The sequence below is a fragment of the Elephas maximus genome, chromosome 12 (assembly GCF_024166365.1).
Source record: "Elephas maximus indicus isolate mEleMax1 chromosome 12, mEleMax1 primary haplotype, whole genome shotgun sequence".
Lineage (NCBI taxonomy): Eukaryota > Metazoa > Chordata > Mammalia > Proboscidea > Elephantidae > Elephas > Elephas maximus.
In genome coordinates this window covers 103,809,608-103,829,831 of record NC_064830.1, presented here as the reverse complement: position 1 = coordinate 103,829,831, position 20,224 = coordinate 103,809,608, and the positions used below count along the sequence as shown (strand labels likewise).

The 20,224-nt window shown below is 43.2% G+C and overlaps 1 protein-coding gene across 1 annotated transcript in view; it reads right to left on the bottom strand.

Moving 5' to 3' along the window:
* Positions 1–20,224, bottom strand: part of LOC126086485 (S-adenosyl-L-methionine-dependent tRNA 4-demethylwyosine synthase TYW1) — a 191,661-nt gene that overhangs the window by 132,547 nt on the left and 38,890 nt on the right. The window contains exons 8-9 of the mRNA XM_049902724.1: positions 9,896–10,013; positions 4,703–4,755 (exon numbers count right to left, since the gene is read on the bottom strand). Coding sequence (XP_049758681.1) covers positions 4,703–4,755; positions 9,896–10,013 — 171 coding nt within the window. The remainder of the gene's footprint in view (positions 1–4,702; positions 4,756–9,895; positions 10,014–20,224) is intronic.

Sequence of the window (20,224 nt, the reverse complement as noted above, 5' to 3'; positions counted from 1 at the left end):
TGAGTGCCCAACTTGCCAACAGTAGAGACCAACACTGAGTCCCCGATATGGTACCACTCCTCGAGGCAATCAGCCAGCAACCTGGTGGCAGGCTGATTACTTTGCACCACTTCCATCATGGAAAGGGCAGCATTTTGTTCTCACTGGAACAGACACTTACTCTGAGTATGGATTTGGCTTCCCTGCATGCAATGCTTCTGCCAAAACTACCATCCATGGACTTACAGAATGCCTTATCCACCATCATGGTATCCCACACAGCACTGCCTTGGATCAAGGGACTCACTCCATAGCAAATGAAGTACAGCAATGGGCCCATGCTCGTGGAATTCACTGATCTTATCATACTCCCCATCATCCTGAAGCAGCTGGCTTGACAGAATGATGGAATGGCCTTCTAAAGACACAACTACGGTACCAGCTAGGTGGCAACACTTTGCAGGGTTGGGACGATGCTCTACAGGAGGCTATATGTGCTCTGAACCAGCATCCAATATATGGTCCTATTTTTCCCACAGCCAGGATTCACAAGTCTTGGAATCAAAGGGTAGAAATGGCAGTGCCCCCACTCCTATAACCCCTAGTGACCCACTCACAAAATTTTTGCTTCCTATCCCTGTGATTTATGCTCTGTGGGTCTGGAGGTCTTAGTTTCAAAGGGAGGAATATTCCCACCAGGAGACACAACACTAATTTCACTGAATTGGAAGTTAAGAATGCCACTGGCCACTCTGGGCTCCTCGAGCCTCTGGATCAACAGGCAAAGAAGACAGTTACCATTTTGGCTTGTTTGATTGATCCTGATTACCAAGGGGAAATCGAAATGATACTGTATAACAGAGGTAAAGAAGAGTACGGCTGGAATGCAGGAGATCCCTTAGGACGTTTCTTAGTACTACCATACCCCCTGTGATTAAAGACAACGGAAAACTACAGCAACCCAAATCCAATATAACTACTAATGGCCCAGACCCTTCAGGAATGAAGGTTTGGATCACCCACCAGGCAAAGAATCACAACAAGCTGAGGTAGTTGCTGAGGGCAAAGAGAATACAGAATGGGTGGTAGAAGAAAGTAGTACTAAATACCAGTTACGACCACATGACCAGCTGCAGAAACAAGGACTGTAACTGTTATGAGTATTTTTCCTTGTTTTATTATACACATGTGTATGTACGCATATACATATATAGCAAACATTTTTGTTTTCTTCCCTCCCTTATCCCATCACTTATAAAATATAAGACGTATATGGGGCTAGCATGTTTTTGGTTATATGCATGTTAGTTTTATCATGTCACTCACAAGTATGACTTTATAATTGTCCTTAGAGATTACGTATGGTTTAAGGAGATGCGTACAGGTGCCAAGTTGACAAGGGGTGGACAATAATGGTTAATGTTACATGTCAACTTGGCTAGGCCATGATTCTCAGTATTATGTAATTATTCTCCATTTTTGTGATCTAATATAAGAAGTGTTTCCTTGGGGGTGTGGTCCACATCCAATATATATGGATGTTCTGGCAAAGCTCTCTCTCTCAATCCTACATCTAACTTGTCATCCTCTGACCTTTGGTTCTTGGGACGTGTGCCAGCAGCCTGCCACCTGGCCTGTAGATTTTGGGTTCGTCAGCCCCTGCAACCATGTGAGTCAGGAGAAGCCTCCAGCCTGATGCATGACCCACAGATTTGGGACTTGCCAGCCTCCACAATGGTGTGAGCCATTTCCTTGAAATAAATCTCCCTGTGTACATATTTATATATATAGGCTTCACTGGTTTTGCTCCTCTAGAGAATCCAGCCTGATGCAGTAGCCAATATCATGTGGTTCAGATACTTCAGATACTTCCTGCTGCAAAACCAACTACCCCAAAACTCAGAGGCTTAATGCCCCAGTCTATTCCTTCACACACCCTCGGTGGTGCAAACAGTTAACACGCTCGGCTGCTATCCAAAAGGTTGGAGGCTCCAGTCCACCCAGAGGCTCCTCAGAAGAAAAGCCTGGCGGTCTACTTCCAAAAACTCAGCCACTGAAACCCTGTGGTACACAGTTCTACTCTGCCACACCTCGGCTTGCCATAAGTCAGAACCAACTGGACAGCAACCAGTGTGTGTGCAGTGTGTTATTTCTCACAGTTCTGTGGCTCAGCTGGATAGATTTTCCACCACATGTGGCTGTATGTGACGGAGTCTGGCTAAGGCAAGAACACTGAAGAAGGCCTAACTCAGCATCTGCAGCTGATGCTCCTGGGCACCTTGGTTGTCCTTCACTTAGCTTCTCCTTCTCCTCCTTCAGCAGTTTAGACTGGCCTTTACAGCATGGTAGCGGGGTTCCCAGAGGAAACACTCCAAGAGGACCAGCCTCAAGATGCAAGCACTATCAAAACTCTGCTTGCTTCATGCTCGCCAACATCCCACTGGCCCAAACAAGTCAAACAGCCAAGCCTAGAGAGAACTAGACAAGGGCGTGAATACTGGGAGCCATGCTTTTATGGGGGCCACCACTTAACAGTCTGTTACCTCATTTATACTAATTATGGTCACCTCCAAGCCTAAAGGAAAATTTTCCTACACTTTCATAATTTATTCATTTCCAAAGAGCTTTCACACTCATCATAATAACTAATAGCTCCAGAGCAATTTTTAACTTAAAACGAAGTTCACCCAAAACCACATCTGGCGATCAGTGTAGTTCTCTGAAAGCAGACAAATATCCTGATTTTAGATATTTAATATATGTTCACTTTATAAACATTCACTGAACATCTACTACATTCTATGCCAATGACCCAGAGGAAAAAAAATTATTCTAACTTCATTGCACAGACAGTCCCCGGATTATGAACACGTTCTGTTCTTAAGTCTAAATTTAAGTCCAATTTGTACCTAAGTAGGAAGAGTTAGGTATGGTTCATATCTAACGTCAGTTAGTCAAATGCTTTCAGGTAATGCTTCCTTTAATGTGATCAATATCTCCTAGGGAAGCAGAAAAGATGGGTAAAAAAAAGTCCATCTCCTCTTCAACAAGATAAAGATCAAACAAGCACTCCTCCCACCAGCAGAGACCGTGGGCCACCCGGGAGGGCAGGGTGGGCAGGCATGGGCCGGGCCCGAGGGCACAGGGCTGAGAGCCTTTTCTGCCTTCTCCCCAGTTCCGAAAAGTGCCCGATCCACAGCAGTATTCCCACACATCTGGCACCCACTAGTCCATATCACATTCTGTCTATTCACACGCTTCTCTATGCTTCCCCTGCCTCCAGGCCTGGGGGCAGGGGCACCACCTCAGCAGTTGGGACACTCCTCCCAACTGGACACACCTCAAGGCTTGGCCTGCTGAGACCCTGTTCGCTGTCCCTTTGGCCATCAAACTGCCGAGTCCTCTTCTGAGCAAACCGACAAGGTCTTTGAAAGGTAGCCCCTAACACGGTGTTCTCATGGCATCCCCATGGCATCCCAGGCAGATCTGACCAGCAGCTCCTTGGCTGCAGTACTGCGATGGTTCGCAGGGTCCCGAGCCAGCAGGCGTGCAGCTTCCATGCAGGAACACCGAGCGCCAGGCTGCACTCTGCTCCACTCCACAGGTGGCAGGCTTGGGCTGGGCGGGGTCCAGCAAGGCACGGAACTCAGGGCCTGGTGGGGCACTGCCCACTCACTGTCCACACCGGGCAGACAGCACAAAGCTTGGCATGGAACTTACCCTGTCAGGGAATCCAGGGATTACCCGTGTGGTATGTAGTGTATCTTTCTATGCATAAAAAGCATTAAAGAAACATTTCCAGTAAACACCTTTAACATAATACAGTAATGATAATGGTTTGATGCACACTGCAGAGTAGTCCTGTTTGTTATTATGAACCATTGTACATACCTCAAATTTTTTATATAATAGGCTTTACAGGGGTTGGTTCATAAGTACGGGTTGTACGTAAATCAGATATTCGTAACCTGGGGACTGACTGTTTACACCTTTTTTATATAACCCTGTGGTTTCCACTTGAAAAATACATGAACACTTAACCCATTCAAAATATATAAAAACTGTTTTAATCCTTAAACTGAAATATATTAACAAAATATCAAATTGGTGCCATAATCAGAGATAAACAGTTTATTCCACAGAACCTAGAACACAAATCTGGAATATGCTCTGGATGTTCATTGCAGTTTTATTTATAATAGCCCAAAACCGAAAAGGACCCAAATATTTATCAACCAATAAACTGGTATATTCATACGATGGGATACTACTCAGCAATAAAAGGGAATGAGCTCCTGGTACATGCTATAATGTGGACAAACCTCAGAAACACTATACTAAGCTAAAGAAGACACCCACAAAATTACTACATACATATTGCATGATTCCTTGGTATCAATTTCTAGAATAGGCAAAACTAAACCATGGTGATAGCAATTAGAACACCGGTTGCTCAGCTGGGGTGAGGACGGTACTGACTAGGAACAGGCACAAGTGAACTTACTGGGGTAAAGGAAATAGTCTGGATCTTAACTGGGGTGGTGGCCATATGGGTTTTACAATGTCATTCGCTGAATTCATTTTAAAAATTCATTCGAAATCTGTGCATTTTACTGAATATAAAATATACTTTTAAAAATGGAAAAAGTTATTGCTTGCATGTAATAGCCATATAAAAGCTGAATAAAACAGAAACGACATTTGAATAAAAGTGAGTTGGTACCTTTGTCCACCGGCAAAGCTTCACCCCAGAGTGGCTCCCAATCAACTGATATCCTGAATGGAAAAACAGGGAACATATTAACTGAATTGACTCAAAGTAAGTCTATGCCAAAAGCTAGTTTTAAAATTTTTACAAAATCATTTTTCTCTGCTTAAATCATGGCAGTCAACCACCCAGCAGCCGAAAACACTAAAGGTTTAGTTCGCAGGATGAAAAAACAATTGAAAATGTACCTGCTTCTAATAACAAACTCAAAATACATAGAGAAACAAAGGCCAATGGGAAATCACAGGAGGTTTAAATCTCTCTCAGTATCTAACAGATCTCACAGACCAAAAATCAGTAAAGCTCTGAAAGATCTAACAACACACAAGCTTGATCAAGCACAGATGCTGAGCACTACACCCAACACCTACAGAACTCACCTTCTTTTCAAACTCATGGAAAATTTATAAAAATGGACCATATGCCGGGCTATAAAGCAAAAACAAGTAGCAATATATTTCAAATGAAGGACTGAGAGACTAGCATCTGTAATCTTTAAAAAAAAGATGAAGACTCAGATGGGTGCCAGGAGATTAAGACAAAGAAACATTGCCCAAAAGGAAGGGGAACTGGATTCTAGGACCTACAACCTAGTATGAATTCTCAGCACCGCTGCACAGCCTTGCTGCTGTTGTTCGTGTGCTGTCAAGTCGATTCTGACCCACAGCAACCTCATGTGATAGAACACAACTGCCCCACTGGGCTTTCCAGGCTATAGTCTTTACCGGAGCAGATTGCCAGGTCTTTCCACTGCAGAGCCGCCGGGTGGGTTCGAACTGCCAAACTTTTGGCTGGCAGCCAAGCACTTAACCGTTGTGACACTAGGGCTCTTCCGCTTCATAATCTGGAGCCACATAAGATACGAGAAGCATGGAAATAGCCAGGCCAGAGCACACAAGTAGAACATTCTGATTTCAGCAAGCATTTAATAGTTTCTCATGAGGCTTCAAGTAATAAGTCATAATTACCATGAGCCTCTTGCATAAAAAAGACTCTTGACTTGCAGACAAGTGAGGCAAACGGAGAAACACAGCCTGACGATGGCATAAGTGGATCAGGGGCTGATCAAACACCCACAGTAACAGTGTGTGATAAATAACAGAGCAATGTCAATGTGGATTACAGTTCTCTAGGGGCAACATTACAGGGTTTTGTCTTTTACCCCCTTCCATATTTACATAAAAATCTTGCACATAAACGTTCACAAAGCACAGCTTAACTATTTGAAGATGAAGCTGAGTCCAACTGAACAGTTACTCTCAGACAGAGATAAACATTTAAAAGATCCCCAGATAACAAGAAAAGCACAAGCAGCCAAAGAAAAAACAGATGAATAGGACCTCATAAAAACTAAACTTTTGTTCATCAAAGCACTTTATAAAAAAAGGTGAAAAGACAACCTATGAGTCTGGGAGAAGATTTTCAGGAACCACATATCCAATAAGGGTCCAATATCAGTTTTCGGTTTTTTTTTTTAATCCAAAATATATAAAAAAAAAGCTCTACAACTTAAACAACAAAAAGACAAACAATCCAATCAAAAAATGAGTAAACGATTTGAACTGACAGTTCTCCAAAGAGAATATTCAAATGGCCAAGAACCATATGAAAAGATGCTCCCGGTCAATAATAAAAAAATAATTTTTTTAATTTTATTATTGAACCTATTAAAAAACCAAAACCTGTTGCAGTCGAGTTGATTCCGACTCACAGAGACCCTGTAGGACTGAGGAGAACTGCCCCATAGGGTTTCCTACGTTGTGATCTTTATGGGAGCAGATTGCCAGGTCTTTTCTCCCACAGCACAGCTGGCGGGTGCGAACTATCGACTTTTTGGTTAGCAGCCAAGTGCTTAACGATTGTGCCACCAGGGGTCCTTATTTGAAGCAGTAATGTCCAAAATTTGCCCAAATTTCATAAAAACTATAAATCCACATATACAAGAAGCTCAATGAACCCCAAGAAACATGAAGAAAACTGCATCGAGACCATTATAATGAAACTTCTCAAAACCAGGAATAAAGACAAATAATCTGAAAAGTGGCCAGAGGGAGGAAAAACTGCATTCAAAGGAACAAACATAAGGATGACTCCAGAGTTCTCATCAGAAGCGACGCAAGCAGAACAGAGGGATAACGGCTTTAAGTTCTGAAATGAAATGAAGGCAAACATGGACTCCAGACTTTCTGGAGCCACGGAGGCTGGGTGAACCCCCGAAACTATTGCCCTGCGATAACCTCCAAAACTTAAACCAAAAACATCCTCTCAAATCTTCCGAAAACCAAACAACAGTCTAGCTTACCTAGTAAAAAATGTCCGCCTTGAACATTATGCTCTTTTAAGATCTATCTATGTGCAATCAGACTGACAACAGCAACTCAGAAGGTTAGACAGGAGCCTTAGGCAGTGAGCTTATGTTAATAAGCAAGGAACAACTCAGAAAAGGAGGGTGGGAATGGTTGCACAATTCAAAGAATATAATCAATGTCACTGAACTACACATGTAGAAACTATTGAATTGTTTTATGTTTTACTGTGTATATTCTCAACAATAACAACAATAAAATAAAAACTTTTTTTCATGAAGGCAAAATAAAGCCTTTTTCGGATATACGAAAGCTGAAATTCATTACCAACAAACCCACAATACAAGAGATGTCAAAAGAAGTCCTACAGGCAGAAGGAAAAGGATATCAGCTAGAATGTGGGTCTACACAAAGAAATGAAGAACACCAAAAACAGTAACGACATGGGCAAATACGCAAGATTTTCCCCTAATTAATTAAAACTTTAATAGACCACTGACTGTTTAAACAAAAATAATAACAATGTAGTGCCGGATTTACAACTGACGTAAAAGCAAAACGTATGACAACTGTATAAAGGTTGAGAGGAGGAAAACGGAAGCACACTATTGTAAGGTTCTTCCACTATACAGGAAGTGGTAGAGTACCACTCAGAGATCTACTCTGCTGTAACAGAGGAGCATCACGTAATACCTTGAGCAATCACTAAATAACAAAACAGAGTAATAGGCAATAAGCCAACGAAGAAAATAAAATAGAACCATAAAAAAAATTCAATTAATCTAAAAGAAGGCAGAGAAACAGGAAAAAAAGGAAATGGAAGAATAAGACAGTAGAAAACAAATACCAAGATGAAAGATTTAAGCCAATCATAAACCAAGAAAGCCTAACCAGTTGCTATTCAGTGGATTCTAACTCACAACGACCTCGAGTGGACAGAGTAGAGCCCCACTCCACAGGGTTTTCAAAACTGCAACCTTCCAGAGTAGATCACCAAACCAAAGACCCAAAGAAGAAACTAATCTACAGGACTAACAGCCCATGTGAGCCACATTCACGTCTATCCTGAGACCAGAAGAACTAGATGGTGCCACTACCGACCATTCTGACCGGGGACACAATAGATGGTCCTGGACAGAATGGGAAAAAAATGTAGAACGAACCTCAAATTCTTTTTTAAAAAAAGGCCCGGACTTGCTGGACTATAAGAACCCCTGAGACTGTTGCCCTGTGACACCTTTTAAACTTAGAACTAGAGCCACTCCTGGAGGTCGCCTTTCAGCTAATAACATCTTGGATCCAAAAATAAACAATATCACTAGTGAGTACTGGGCTCCTGTAAAAAATCAACTCTATGAGACTAAAGAGTTAACATTTACCCTAAAGCAAAGATGGGGGGGCGGGGCGCGCACAGGAACTAGATTGATGGAAATGTTTAAGTAAAGAATAGAAATAAGAATTTTGAAATGTTGTGAAAAATGTAACCAACGTCACCAAACAATGTGTACAGAAACTCTTAAACGGAAATCTAATTTGCTGTGTAAACTTCCACCAAAAACACGATAAATTATTATTATTAAAAAAAAAAAAAAATTAGATCAAGATTTTCTTCCGAGGCACCTCCAGGTGGGTTCAAACCGCCAACCTTTTGTTAGTACTGAGCACATAATCATTTGTGCTTCCCACAGGCTCTCATTAATGTAAATGGTCTAAATATCCCACTTAAAAAGCAGGAAAAAAAAACTATATATATATGAATATATATTTGATGGTTCCTTGAAGGAGATCCCGTATCCTGTGTTCCTCTGCATTCCCAGGACTCTCACATAAAAGATCCTCGACAAATACAGAAGGAAGGAAAGGAGGAGGAAGGAAGGAGGCAATTCTACTGGCTCTCGGTTCACTACACTTTTCTTCTACAGGATGCCAACACTACTACCTATTCATTTAATTATACCCATTGACCCCTGCTGTCGGGTCGATTCCGACTCATAGCGACCCTACAGGACAGAACAGAACTGCCCCGAAGGGTTTCCAAGGAACGGCTGGTAGATTCGAACTGCCAACCTCTTGGTTAGCAGCTGAGTTCTCAACCACTGCGCCATCAGGACGCCATTCATTTAACTACAGCGTCCTTAATTAGGTATGACCACAAACATTCAGATAAGGTACTTCTACATAAAACACTCCTAATTAATTCCGCCTTAATACACCATATAAGTTTTTCCGCGTTAAATAGTTTTCCCTTAATGAACAGTGATTTGGGTATAAAGAACCCAGTGATAAATAGCACTTTCCATTTGCATGCTTGAACTGCACTATTGGTAACAGCCTGATAAACCAGGAAAAGAAGAAATTTCCTGGCGCAGGCAGCCAACACTCAAGTGAGTCACAGACAGGCTCTTCAGGCAGCGCCATGTGCCACTGTACCACAGGCACAGGGCCAACCAGACACCGGCTGCTGTTGTGTGGCACCGAGTCAATTCCGACTCACAGCGACCCTACAAGACAGAGCGGAACTGCCCCATGGGGTTTCCAGCGCTGTAATCTTTACGGAAGCTGACTGCCACATCTCTCTCCCATGGAGCAGCTGGTGGGTTAGAACTGCCAACCTTTCGGTTAGCAGCCGAGCGCTAACCTGTTGTAGATACAAACTACATTATCTTTTTTCCTCTTACTGTCGTCGTTAGGGGCCGTCGAGCAGGCTCCGGCTCACAGCAACCTTATGTGTAACAGAACGCAGCGCCATCCTCACAACCCTCGTCTTACGCTTCCTCTCAGGGGTAGTGAATTAGAATGCCTGGAGTACAGTGATCTCGCAGCAACTCCTGGGGGCTTTCACCTTGTTTGGTGAGGGCTTCTCGGAGAGCAGGCGTTATCATGGCTCTTCTCTCACTGTCTTCATTCTTCCCTGTGCTCCTGAACAAGCTACTTTTCTCTTCCTGTTGCTCCTTTTCTTTCTGTATTAAAACAAAGCAAATGAAATCCAGCATTGGCAACATACAATGAAAATAACGTAACACCAATCATGACCACCGTGGCTCACAACCCTGTCGTCTCCAAAATGATCAAATTTCCGGTCAGACAACGACCCAAAGACATGCCAAGGTCATCTTCAAAAAAGCACATGTCTTCATACTCAAACACACTTGCCACAGAACATAAAGCAACAGTTTCATTATCTAGGTGGTAAACATTTTTAACAATCTGAGCACAGATAATTGCCTAACCTTGGCAAGCGATTTATTTTTCTCTGAATTTCCGCTTCCTCACTTGAAAAAGAAGAAAAATATACTATCTATGGAACAGGAATGTTCTGAAGATTTAACGAAATAAAATCACCTGGCACAATGCCTCATACATAATAGATGCTCAATAAATGATGGCTACTGCTGGGTTACCACAGCTGCAAATCTCAAAAACAAGTGGAAAAAAGGCCTCAGAGTGCCTACAGCCATCTGCTCAGAGACCAAGTTACCCCTAACCTGCCACACGATGGCCCCTTTTAGAGGAGCCCGGGCAGGACACTTCTCTCCAGTGGTAGAAAAAGATGCACTTAGTAAATCTTAGGGATACTGCAGAACTGACTGGGTTTGATTTTGACCTTGGCTGCTAGAACGCTCAGCAGCAAACCTCTGATCACCGTGTAAGACCGTGCATCATGCCTGTATGTGTATCCCGTGTAACTCGCTTCATATTCAAACATGATCCTTGTTCACCCTTTGATGAATTTTCTCTTTTTTTAAAATCTTTGTTCCAGTGGCCATCAGGGCAACTCCAACTCATACCAATCTCATGTGCACAGCGTAGAACTGCACTCCACAGGGTTTTCAATGGCTGATTTTTTGGAAGTAGGTAGCCAGGCCTTTCTTCCAAGGCACCTCAGGGTGGGTTTGAACCACTAACTTTTTGGTAAGTAGTCGAACACATATCCATTTCTGCCATCCAGGAACGCCTTTTTCAATCTTACTATACGTATATATATATTTTTAAGCTATCTCAAAATCCTTTTGCAAGATGGCAGAGTGCCAATTAATAATGTCAAGACAGTATACAATCTATATCACACTTTAGAGAGGACGTTCATCAGACCTTACTAAGAGCTACGGAAATTCAAAAAACTCACCACCTTGGCAGCAGCCTACGTCAAGCCCTCAGTGCTCATCTGTTTTAAATGCCCAACCATCCAGCCCCCAAGGAATCAGTGAGTAAGGTCACAATAATAACCTTTCTACCAAAAAATGAAAACACTGCACAAATGGTATGATGTCTGAGGTCTGCTTCAAACTCATACCACCAGTACGTCAGATGCACTTGAGTCAACTCCAACTCGTGGCGGCCCCATGTATGTCAGAGTGGATTTTCGATAGCTGATCTGTCAGAAGTAATTTGCAGGACTTTCTTCCAATGTGCCTCTGGGTGCACTCTAATCTACAACCTTTCAGTGAGCAGCTGAGTGTGCTAACCATTGACACCACCAGGGACTCCTAATCTTCTAAAGAAGAGGATACATGAAGGGTGGACAGGAGACGAAGTGCCACTGATCAATGGCTGACAGAGCTTGGTAACAAGACATCAGAGATTCACTATATTCGCCCGTCTCCACATAAAAAGTGTAAAACAATATTTTAATTTTTTAAAAAGGAGAGGTCAGGAGGAGACCAGGGGTCGACTGCAGAACAGACCATCAATTGCTCATATGCAAGTTTAAGCTGAAGTCGAAGAAAACTAAAACAAGTCCACAAGAGCCAAAATACAACCTTGAGTATATCCCACCTGAATTCAGAGATCATTTCAAGAATACATTTGACACGCTGAACACTAATGACTGCTGACTAGACTGAGTTGTGGGCTGACATCAAGGACATCATACATGAAGAAAGCAAATGGTCATTAAAAAGACAGGAAAGACAACCCAACTAAAAAATGGGCAAAGGGTATGAACAGGCACTTCACCAAAGAAGATTTTCAGGTAGCTAACAGATACACAAGCAAATGCTCACGATCATTAGCCATTAGAGAAATGCAAATCAAAACTACAATGAGATCCCATCTCACTCCAACAAGGCTAGCATTAATCCAAAAAACACAAAATAATAAATGTTGGAGAGGCTATGGAGAGATTGGAACACTTCTACACTGCTGGTGGGAATGTAAAATGGTACAATCACTTTGGAAATCGATTTGGTGCTTCCTTTAAAAGCTAGAAATAGAACTACCATACAATCCAGCAATCCCACTCCTCAGAATATATCTTAGAGAAATAAGAGCCTTTATACAAATGGATACATGCACACCCATGTTCACTGCAGCATTGTTTACGATAGCAAAAAGATGGAACCAACTAAGGTGCCCATCAACAAATGAATGGATAAATTATAGTATATTCACACAATGGACTACTACGCATCGATAAAGAACAGTGAGAAATCTGCGAAACATTTCATAACATGGAGGAATCTGGAAGGCATTATGCTGAGTGAAATTAGTAACCTGCAAAAAGGACAAATATCGTATGAGACCACTATTATAAGAACTCGAAAAATAGTTTAAACAGAGAAGAAAACATTCCTTGATGGTTATTAGAGTGGGGAGAGAGGAAGGGAGAGGAGTTTTCACTAATTAGATAGCAGATAAGAACGATTTTAGGTGAAAGGAAAGACAATACAATACAGGAGAGGTCAGCATAACTGGACTAAACCAAGAGCAAAGCAGTTTCCTGAACAAACTGAATGCTTCGAAGGCCACCGTCGCAGGGGCAGGGGTTTGGGGACCACGGTTTCAGGAGAAGTCTAAGTCAATTGGCGTAATAAAATCTATTAAGAAAACATTTTGCATCCCACTTTGGAGGGTGGCATCTGGAGTCTTAAACACTAGCAAGCAGCTATCTAAGATGCAACAATTGGTCTCAACCCACCTGGAGCAAAGGAGAATGAAGAACACCAAAGATACAAGGTAATTATGAGCCCAAGAGACAGAAGGGGCCACATAAACCAGAGACTACATCAACCTGAGACCAGAAGAACTAGATGGTGCCCGGTTACAACTGATGACTGGCCTGACAGGGAACACAACAGAGAAAGCCTGAGGGAGCAGGATAGCAGTGGGATGCAGACGCCCAAATTCTTGTAAAAAGACCAGGCTTAATGGTCTGACTGAAACTGGAGGGATCCCAGAGATCATGGTCCCCAGACCTTCTGTTAGCCCAAGACAGGAACCATTCCCAAAGCCAACTCTTCAGATGGGGATTGGACTGGACTATGGGATAGAAAGTGATACTGGGGAGGAGTGGGCATCTTAGATCAATGAGACCCATGAGACTTTGTGGGCGGCTCCTGTCTGGAGGGGAGATGAGAGGTCGGAGGGGATCAGAAGCTGGCCGAATGGACATGAAAACAGGGAAGGAGCGTGCTATCTCATTAGAGGGAGAGTAACTGAGAGTATATAGCAAGGTGTACGTAAGTTTTTGTATGAGAGACTGACTTGGTATGTAAACTTTCACTTAAAGCACGATTAAAATAATAATAATCTGCATTTGCTGAGGCACCTTCGTAAACAAAGCTCTGCAAATGAAAAAAAAAAGGACAGGAAAGGAAGAAAAGACCAAAATGGATGTCAGAAGAGACTCTGAAACTTGCTCTTGAACATAGAGCAGCTAAAGAGAATGGACGAAATGATGAAGTCAAAGAGTTGAACAGAAGATTTCAAAGGGTTGCTAAGAAGACAAAGTAAATAATTTCAATGAAGTGTGCCAAGCCCTGGAGTTAGAAAATGAAAAGGGAAGAACATGGTCAGCATTTCTCAAGTTGAAAGAACTGAAGAAAAAATTCAAGCCTCGAGGTGTAACACTGAAGGATTCTATGGGCAAAATTTTTAATGTCCCGCGAAGCATCAAAAGAAGATGGAAGGAGTACACAGTCAGTGAAGGCACTGGTGGAAAACAAGGCTCCAAGAATTGAGAGAATACAAACTGAGATGTTTCAACAAACGGATGTGGCACTGGACGTGCTCGCTCCCCTGTGCCAAGAAATGTGGAAGACAGCTACCTGGCCAACCAGCTGGAAGAGATCCTAGTTGTGCCCATTCCAAAAAAAAAGGTGACCAACCGCATGCGGAAATTATCAAACATCATTAACATCACACGAAAGCAAAATTTTGCTGAAGATCATCCAGAAACAGTTGCAGCAGTACATCAACCGGGAACCGCCAGAAATTCAACCCGGATTCAGAAGAGGACGTGGATCCAGGGATATTATTGCTGATGTCAGATGGATCTTGGCTGAAAGCAGAGAATGCCAGAAGGATGTTCACCTGTGTTTTAATGACTATGCAAAGGCATTCGACTGTGTGGCTCATGACAAATTATGGATAACATCGCAAAGAATGGGAATTCCAGAACACTTAATTGTGCTCATGAGGAACCTGTACATAGACCAAGAGGCAGTCTGTCATTCAGACAGAACAAGGGGATAGATACTGTATGGTTTAAAATCAGGAAAGGTGTGCGTCAGGGTTGTATCCTTTCACCATATTTATTCAATCTTTATGATGAGCACATAATCCAAGAAACCGGCATCAGGATTGGTGGAAGACTCATTAACAACCTACTATATCCAGATGACACAACTTTGCTTGCTTAAAGTGAAGACGACTTGAAGTACTTACTGATGAAGACCAAGACTACGGTCTTCAGTATGGGTTATACCTCAACAAAAAGAAGACAAGTATCTTTACAACTGGACCAATAAGCAATATCATGATAAACGGATATCATGAAGTTGTCAAGGATTTCAATTACTTGGATCCGTAATCAATACCCATGAAGCAGCAGTCAAGAAATCAAAGGATGTATTGCACTGGGCAAATCTGCTGTAAAAGGCTTCTTAAAAGTGCTCAAAAGCACATCTTTGCTTTGACGACTAAGGTACACCTGCCCCAAGCCATGGTATTCTCTCAGTCGCCTCACATGCACACAAAAGCTAGACAATGAATAAGGAATTAATGCCTTTGAATTATGGTGTTGGTGAAGACTACTGAATATACCATGGACTGCCAGAAAAACGAACATATCTGTCTTGGAAAAAGCACAGCCGGAATCCTCCTTAGAAGTGAGGATGGCGAGACTTCATGTCATGTACTTTGGACATGTTATCAGTAGGGTCCAGCCTCTGAAGGACATCATGGTAAAGTAGAGGGTCAATGAATAAGAGGAAGACCCTCAATGAGACGGACTGACACAGTGGCTGCAACAATGGGCTCAGCACAGCAATGACTGTGAAGATGGCGCAGGACGGAGCAGTGCTTTGCTCTGTTGTACACAGGCTCACTAGGAGGCAGAATCAACCCAACGGCACTTAACGACAACAAATCAATGAAATTCAGAGCTAATTTTTCTATCTTCTCTATTGCTTAATAGGCTTGTTCTGAAATGAAGTCAGTGAAAAAGCATTTTGGAGTCCAATGTACCAAATGAGAAAGTAAACCCACATTAAGTTCCGTCCTAAATATCAGCATTCCAAATGACTAAATATAATCAAAATGCAAAGTCAATGAACAATTTTGCTTCCGTTAATAGAGTTCTTAACTACACAGTTCCAGATGGAACGGAAAAAATTTATAAACAAACATCAATCATTTGTTCTTATCTATTATAAAAGTAATGAGTTTAACACTCAGCATTTTGTAGAAATAAAAAGAAGGTTCCAGCTATTATTTGTTAAAGTGTTTAAAAATAAAAGAAACAAAACTTCAGCTTTCTTTTTTTTTTTTTTTAACCAATTTCAGATCTAAAAGCAAGTCTTACAGTGGAGCAAAATGACCTTGACTTTGAGAGCATTTAAGTATCTCTGAACTAATTGTACAGCAAGTTACTGTGTTTCCTTTACTAACCATGCAAGAAAGAATCTGTCACCACAAATAAAACCTGCATGCGTTAGGTTACCCCAAAGGTCATGCAAGGAGCCCTGGTGGCTAATACTTAAGCACCCAGCTGCTAAGTGAAAGGTTGATGGTTCGAACCCACCAGAGACTCAGTGGGGAAAAGACCTGGCGATCTGTTTCCATAAAGATTACAGCCTAGGAAACCCTATGGGGCAGTTCTACGCTCTCACGTGGGGTTGCCGTGAGTTGGGATCAACCAGACAGCACACAACAACAACAAAGGACACATAAATGCACAATTGGACCCAGCCCACAACACTGGGCCCTCACCGCCACCCCGGAGCTCCAGACACCTGCTTGTGGCTTTGAACAGAAACGTCTGACCCCTGTGAGATGAATACCCACCCAAGAGATGGCCGTGGAAATGCCGTCCGTGTCCATTGCTGTTAAACGATGGGAGTGTCGCCACTCCAGATTCAATCATTAAGTCACAAAGTCTATGTGGAAAGAGGTTGAGGCTATGAGGAAAGGTCCTGAGCACGCAGGACAAAGCAACCTTTATCATCTCTTCCCTCCGAGGCAGCTGGCCCTATCTCCCTATGCAGCAACTTCATACCCGCAAAGCAATACCGCTGTTCCAAAGCCTCCCCACAGAAGCTGACTGCACCATTCGAATTTGAATTCTAATCTCGGTGCAAACATCTCCCCCAGTTTGCCCAGCATGTAACAACTGTAACGACCACTTCCGGCATATGTGTTACGATTTATTTATTTATTCTATTTATTTGTTACATAACCAAGGGCCCTGGGTGGTGCAAGCTGTTTGCAATCAGAGGCTACTCTGAGGTGAGCGGTTGAAACTCACTCAGCAGCACCTCAGAAGAAAGGCGTGGTGACCTGCTTCTGTAAAATTACAGCCAAGGGAACTTCACAGCATTGCCGTGAGTCGGAACTGACGCCCCGGCAACAGGTTTGGTTTTCTGGTTCATCACATAACCTGAGCAGAGATACGTGAAGATCCCAGAATGGGTCAACCTTGACTACTCCCTCTCCACCCACTCCTTTTAGCACCAGGTGACCATCCCCCAGGGTGTCCACTCCCAGCATGCACTCTCTCCATCCACACGGCCACTGCTTCAGTCCACATCCTTGGTTTCCCTAAGGGATGGTGACTGTGACAGCCAGCTAAAGGGTCTTGTGCCCAACTTCTACTTCCACCCTCCCCACCTCCCACTTCCATTACTTTCTATTATTCCTGCTTAAAAATACATATATTATCGTGATAAATAACATATAACATAAAATTCACCACTTTTAAGCATGTGCTTCAGTGGCATTAATTACACTCACCATGGTGTGCAACCATCACCTACATCGATTTCCAAAATGCTTTCATCTCCCCAATAATAGAGGCGCTGTAGCCATGAAGCAATAACTCCCCATATTACTTCCTATTCCCAAGGGCCTGCTGGTACAAGGGTTAAGCACTTGGTGCTAACTGAAAGGTTGGCAGTTTCAACCCACACAGTGGCTACAAGGGAGAAAGACCTGGTGATCTGCTCCTGTAAGGATTACAGCCTAGAAAATTCCACAGAGCAGCTCCATTCTGTCACAGGAAGCCGCCCTGAGTCTAAATCGAGGGCACCTGACAACGACTCCCTGGCCCCAGCCCTTGGGAACCACTAATCTACGCTGGTCTCTATTCTTCTGCCTATTGTAGCCACGCCCACTGCTCTTGCCTTGAAAATTACACATGCCTTCTTCAAGCTTCTCCAAGCCTGTTTCCCGACACACAAAAAGGAAAGCCAATCAGAAGCTAACTTCCTAGGCACTTATAAAAATGGCCATAAGCACGTAAAAAGTTCTTCGTAAATAAAAAGGACTACATGAATTTTATGTGATAATGGAGGCAGAAAGTAGTACTAATTTTCTTTTTTCAAAAAGATATTACACAATACTACCTAATTAATTTTCACACCATCATCCCAGGAACCACTGGACCACTTCAATTTTGTGTAGGATGAAAAACGAGGCAACAGATTGATTTGTTTTACGACAAACAAGCTTTTCAGGACCAGAGCGTACATTTCTCCTGGGAAAGGGAGTGTCTGTGTGTCTGTGTAAATTGTTTGTGTAAAGCAGCTGATCCTTGTTTACCATCAGCTGATTCCCTTCCTCACAATTCACACAGAACACTTTGAAGACAGAAGATCTAGGTTGTCGAGAGGCCACTTGATAGACAGTCCGCCTGCCGAGGCCTGGAACCATGAGGCGCAAGGGTGAGTGGTCAGTAAATGTCGACTGAATGAATGAGTGAATGCCTCAAAACTACTACTCATTGCCGTCAAGTCAATTCTGACTCATAGCGACCCTACCGGACCGAGCAGAACTGCCCCAAAGGGTTTCCAAGGAGTGGCTGGTAGATTTGAACTGCCGACCCTTTGGTTAGCAGCCATAGCTCTTAACCACTTCGCCATCTATTTTTAGCCCAGAAAAACAGATCCCACTTCTCTCAGTAACAGATTCACTATCTGGCAACTTCCATCATTAAGCATGGTTGCAATTTTTTCACCCACTTTCTCGGGTTCGTATTTCTTTAAAAGAGGAATCCCCTATATACCACTCGCTTGTCACAGCTCAGGGAGCCCTGGTAGACCAGTGGTTAAGCATTTGGCTTCTAACCGGAAGGCAGTGGTTCAAACCCACCAGCTGCTCCACAGAAGACAGATGTCACAATCTGATTCCGTCAAGATTACAGCCTTGGGAACCCTACTCTGTCCTATGGGGCACCACGAACCGGAATCGGCTTAACAGCAACGAGTCTGCGTTTAGTTTCTCATGGTTCGGCTTTAAAATGAGCAATTTTTAGAGATGGAGCCAACATGGTGCTACAAGACAGAAGCATCACATCGTCCCTCCACAGCAAAGACTCGGAAAACTAAGTAAAACAGAGACAAACGTCAATCCTGGGACCCTAAGCGTCAAATGAAGACGAAGAATTCAAGCGAGCACCGAATGGAATAAGAAATTGACAGAAAACAGAGAGCAAGGAGAGATACAGAGGGGAGGTCCTTTATCAGCTAACACAGCACAGATTTGTCATCTTGGACTCCTCCACCACCGAGATCGGTGGACAGGGAGTACAGGAAGGCAGCGTCACGGAGCTCCCAGCAGGAGACAGAGCATCCAGCAACCTGCATTACACGCTTTCCCACTCCTACCTTTCCTCCCCCTGCTCAGCCTACGCCCTTCCCAGTGGGCTGCAGTCACTCAGCTGGGGAGACGCTGGCTCCGTACCACTTGGAATCACCCCACCCACACCAGCCGACTCCTTCAGTGCCGCTTTTTTGTTGCTGTTGTTGCTTTTTTCAGCTTCTTTTGGTTTCTTCTCTCTCTCTCACCTCCTTCCCTTCCTTTCTCCCGAACACTTGGCTCTGGGTGCCATCTCTGCTCCTTGAAACCCCTTCTTCAGAACGCACCACCACGCTGGTGAGATCCCTGTGGGCATTTTCTTTTCCTTTTTCCCTCATTATTTTCTTCATTTCTTAATTTCTCATCTCTCTCTACACTCCTTCTTCTCCCATCTCCTAAATACCCAGCGCTGTGTGCCATCTCTGCCCCTTCTAGATGGACTGTGCAGTGCTACATGGCTTGGGAGCCACTTCCTCAATCTGTGCCACCAAGCCAGTGGGCTCCTTTGGGGATTTTTTTTCTTTTTTCTTTTCTCAGTTTCTTGTCTTTCTCTACCTTCCCTCCCTTCATTTCTCCTGAACACCTGGGGATGTGTGCCATCTCTGCTCCTTCTAGACAGGCTGTGCAGTGCCATGAGGCTAGGGAACCACTTCCGTTGTCCATGCCACCCCACCACTAGGCTCCCTTGGGGCATTTTTTTCTTTTTCTTTTTTTCTTTCTCTTCTTTTCTCGATTTCTTGTCTCCCTCTACATTCCTTCCTTACTCTTTTCCTGAACACCTGGCACCACGTGCCATCTCTGCTTCTGGACAGGCTGTACAGTGCCATTTGACTGGGGACCTGCTTCCAGTGGGCTCCCTTAGGGCATTTTTTTTTCTTTCTTCTTTTTTTTTTTTTTTTCTGGTTTCTTGTCTCTCTCTACTTACCTTCCTTTCCATCCTCCTAACCACCTGGCATGTTTTTTTTCCTCGGTTTCTTGTCTCTCTCTACAATCCTTCCACTCCTTTCTCCTGACCACCTAGCCACGTGTTCCTTTCTATCTCCCTTTTTTTTTAATCTAGTTTCTTATCTCTCTCCCTTCCTTCTTTTCCTTTCTTCCG